Source organism: Plasmodium reichenowi, chromosome 3 (assembly GCF_001601855.1).
Source record: "Plasmodium reichenowi strain SY57 chromosome 3, whole genome shotgun sequence".
Classification (NCBI taxonomy): Eukaryota; Apicomplexa; class Aconoidasida; order Haemosporida; family Plasmodiidae; genus Plasmodium; species Plasmodium reichenowi.
The window spans coordinates 186,924-191,923 of NC_033648.1; the positions used below are offsets into that span (position 1 = coordinate 186,924).

At 17.3% G+C, this 5,000-nt stretch overlaps 2 protein-coding genes across 2 annotated transcripts; both read right to left on the minus strand.

Moving 5' to 3' along the window:
• Positions 1-719: 719 nt before the first annotated feature.
• PRSY57_0305300 (hypothetical protein) lies at positions 720-1,133 on the minus strand (the record flags this gene model as incomplete). The annotated part of the gene is made up of 1 exon (XM_012905682.2): positions 720-1,133. One exon carries the CDS (start codon positions 1,131-1,133, stop codon positions 720-722), a length of 414 nt encoding a protein of 137 aa, XP_012761136.2.
• Positions 1,134-2,483: 1,350 nt separating this feature from the next.
• PRSY57_0305400 (hypothetical protein) lies at positions 2,484-4,569 on the minus strand (the record flags this gene model as incomplete). Its single annotated transcript, XM_012905683.2, has 2 exons — positions 2,484-2,570; positions 2,770-4,569. 2 exons carry the CDS (start codon positions 4,567-4,569, stop codon positions 2,484-2,486), a joined length of 1,887 nt encoding a protein of 628 aa, XP_012761137.2.
• Positions 4,570-5,000: the final 431 nt, after the last annotated feature.

The following is a 5,000-nucleotide window of genomic DNA, read 5'->3' on the forward strand; positions in this document are numbered from 1 at the left end:
ATTAAAAAAAAAAAAAAAAAAAAAAAAAAAAAAAAAAAAAAAAAAAATTCATATATATATATATATATATATATATATATATAATGTGTGTCTATATAATTTAATATTTAATACTTCTTTTGTATATATAACAAATTATATTTTATACTATGTATATATATATATATAATTATTTTTATAGAATTATAATATCCTTTAGTGTAAATGAAAAAATTATATTTCAATATACATGTATGTATATGTGCATATATTTACTTATACATTTTTAAGAAAAAAATATCTAAGCACACTTTTATAAACAAATACACAAATTAAAGAGAATTTATACATACATACATATAATATATATATATATATATATATATATATATAGTAGTTGTATTTTGTTTAAATAATGAAAAAAATATCTTCATATGTATATGTACATATTTTAGAATGCACATAATAAATGATATTCATAAATTTAAGGCTTATATCATTTATAGAAATTTTTTCCTTTCTCTTTAAAAAAAAAGAAAAAAAGAAAAAAATACATTTATGTATATTTTTATATGAGCATGAAATAATATTTTAATAAAAGTCCATGCACACCTTAGAAAGTTTTATAAAAAAAAAGAAAAAAGAAAAATATGAATATATATTTAAAAAAAAATATATATATATATATATAGTAACAAAATAAAAGATATTTATTATAATTATATTCTTCCATTATATGATCAATACCAATGTTTTTCTTTTACATATTTCTTAGCATCATAAAACATTTTATATAAAATTAAATTTGTTATGGCAAATGGCCATATCCACCACCATAAATATGAAGAGAATTTTGCCCACCATCTAGCTAAAGCCATATGCCAGAAAGGGTACATAATTTTTTGTTGAAATGGTGATATGGTTTGTTGAATATATCCACCATATGCTGTATGTCTATTTCTCCACATCATTTCTGCTTCAGGGGGTATCGGATAAGACCCTAAAGGCTTTCGTTCAAATTTAGGGGTTTCTTTTTTTATTACATTATTATTATTTACTACACTTCTTTGAAAGCTTATATATCTTTCCTTTAAGTTTATTACTTTGTTCTTTATATTGTATATGTTCTTACTCTCAAATATATTGAATTTCATTTTTATAATACACCACAAAAAAAAAAAAAAAATAAAATAAAATAAAATATATATATATATATATATAAAGATAATATTATATAACAGTATTTATATAATGTATCATTTGATATATTTCTTTTATTCGTATATTATATGAAAAAAACAAAATTTATTTATAGGTTTCAAATAACAATAATTCTGATAATATATAAAAGATTATATACTTTATAATATTTGTTGTACACAAATATAACATATTTTACATTATTTTATTTTTATCTCAAAAAAAATAATGTAAAATATTACTGTAAAAATTTATGTATATAATATGAATTCTATTTTTTGGGGATATTTAAAAAAAAAAAAAAAAAAAAAAAATTTCTTTTTAAGTATAACCTTTATTTTTTATATATATATATAATAAATATATGAAATAATATGAAAAATATATAAATTTTAATATATATTTATCATTGCACATTTACATTTGAATAATTATTTATTTTTATTTTTTTTTTGCTAAGAAATAATGTTTCAATTCATATATTCTTGTGTTTATGTACACATATTTATATTGTAATAATATATAATTTTTTTTTTTTTTTTAAAGTAAAACATCCACAAATATATTATTTTAAGTATATTTATTTATTTATTTATTTATTTATTTATTTTTACTTTTTTTTTCCTGTTAAAATAGAATAATTAACCTCTTTTATTATTTAAAGAAACATACACAACATTCATAATATAACAATTATTATTCATAATATAACAATTATTATTCATATTTATATAATGATAAATATATATAATAATATTTAAATTTTTAAATAAGTTAATCCTTTTAGAAAAATAATAAAAAATTTGGCATCAATTTTTAAAAAGGAAAAATTATAAATGTAAATATTAAGTATATATGTCTAATACAAATAAAAAAAAATATATAAATAAATAAAAAAAAAAAATACAAATATACATAAATATATATATTTTAATCTACATTTATAATATGAAACAAATTAAAAAAAGGAAAAAAATTTCTTAATTTCCTTTTTCCTTACAAAAAAAAAAAAAATAATAAATCAAAATAAAGACAAAATGTTAAAAATATATTATACCTTATATTTATCTATAATTTATATAATGCAACCTGCATAATAAAATATTATATGCTTTTTTACCTTGAATATAAGGTTTTACAAATTTCTATATAACTTAATTCAACCAAAAAAAAAAAAAAAAAAAAAAAAAAATTATATATATATATATATATATATATATATATATATATATTTATGTGACATATTTAAACAAACCAACAATGTTAAAATATTTCCTTTTCATTTATAGAATATTTATATAATTTCATAAATCCACAACCTCTTTAGTGTTCGATTTCTTTTCATTAAATTGGCTAGTTGTTCGATTGATTATTTTGTTAAAACTCCATGCCTACAAAGGAAATATTAAAATAAAAAAGTGAATAAATGCATATAATAAAAATATATATATATATATATATATATATATATATAATAATATAGGTTACAAAATTTTTGATAATTAACAGGTTCAAAGGATAAAAAAATATAAAAAAAAAAAAAAAAAAAGACATAAACAAACATATATATATATATATATATAATATTACTATTGATGGATTTGTTAGGTTGTAAAAGGAATCCTTGATTTTATAAATATGCTCCTCAATATTTTTGATTTCTTCATCTAATTGTATTGATAAATTTTCATCTTCCTCATACGAATCTATTCGAACCTCATCCAAGTAATATGTATGATATGGAAGCAAATAAGCCAATATTTCTTTAGTATCATAATATTTCTCATTATTAAAAAATATATGTGAAAATTGTTTATCTTTACCAATAGTATTTGAATAAATTTGTTTTTTATCTTGGTTATAATAATTTAATACTCTCTTACGTTCAGTAGCTAATTTTTTTTCAAAGTTTATTAGTTTGTAATATGGTGTTTTTTCTATAATATTTCTATCATTATAATTTGTTATATCATTGCTGTCAAATTCTTTATTAAGAAAATTTAAAGTCTTTTCATAATAATATTCATCTGTTTTTTTTTCATCATTAACATCATCACTATTATCGTCACTACTATTGTTCCTATTATTATTATTATTGTCACTATTAACATCATCATTATTATCATCATTATTATCATCATTATTGTCATCATTATTGTCATCATTATAATCATCTTTACCATTCTGTCCACTTTTCATATTTTCCTTTTTAATTTTATTTTTAACATAATTACTATTAACATTATATGAATTATCCAAACTTTTCAAAAACTCATAATCCATAAAATTATCATTTTCCAAAAAATGCGTCATAAATATTTCATCAATATTTATACCCTTTGGTCCCATAAAATTATTCATATAACCATTTTGTAATAAATCATTATTTTCATTCCTATTGTTAAAAATGTTTTTGTTCATTACATTTGCGAACTCTGTATAATTTTCATATGAATCATATTGTCCCATATTTGGTAGATTCATCATTTCTGATTTATTTCCTTTCATGTTTTCATACATATGAATATTCACATGATCGGTTAATATATTTTTTTTTTTTTTTTTATACGATTGTGTTATATTACTATTATTATTCAAAATATTTTTTTTTTTTTGTATATGTTGTATGGAATTGGGGTCATTACTATAATTATCATTTATTTTATTCATATTTATATTTTTATTATTATAATTATATTTTATCGTATTATATATATACTCTTCCTTATTCATATTAACATTAGACATCTTATTAATACAATGATTTTTTATTTTTTGTTTCTTTTTCTTTTCATTATTCTCAGCATGTTCATAAATTGACATAATATTATTATTGTCATTAATTGTACCACTTGGGAAATTATTAAAATTTGGATTTATCTCCTTTCCATTTTGATTTGTTAATGTAATATTATTCTGTTCAGGTAAAAATGTGCAGCTAGCCATTTGGCTCGAATAATTTTTACCATTAATAAAATTATTATTAAAATCGTTATTTTCGTCAATGTTTATATTATTATTTGTTACATGATTAAAATATTGTGCAGTATTATTATCATTATCATTATTTTTTATCTCTTTATCTAGGTTTCCCAAGTTTTGAGAAGCATAATTTATATCACTTTTATTATTCTCGTTAAACTCATTCATATTAAGATTATTTATTTCCTGTTGACTATCATTTCCATTTGTTGGTAAAATGGAATTATCATAACCATTTATATTTTCATCATCATTAATTTGTTCATCATTATTGTTTCCATTATTCATATTATTATTTAAATCCAATGCAGATAATTCTTTTTGTTTTTCTTCTTCATTTATATCTTCGTTTACATTTGACAACTGATCATTTTTCTTTTCATTCTTAAACAAGTTTAAAAAATTCATGTTGACAAAAAAAAAAGGTAAAAAAGAAAGAAAGAAGGAAAAGATACGATAAAATAGGATATTAATTTATTTATAAAATGATGCTCGCTTTTTATATTTAAGAACTAAACAAAAGAATTACATATATATATATATATATATATATTTATATACATCCTTAAAATATATCACACATTTCATTCATTTATAATATAAAAAACCATGTTATAATGAACAAAAAATATTAAAAATTTTAAGGGCAGTTTAAAAAAAAAAAAAAAAATTCAAAATGACAAGGTAAATATAAATATTTATAATAAATATATATATATATATTATATATTATATATAAACGTAAGAAAATATAATTTCTTTTTTATGATTAATTTTACTTTATATATAAAAAAGAAAAATATACAAAAGTAAAAATATATTAATAACTTAATATATAT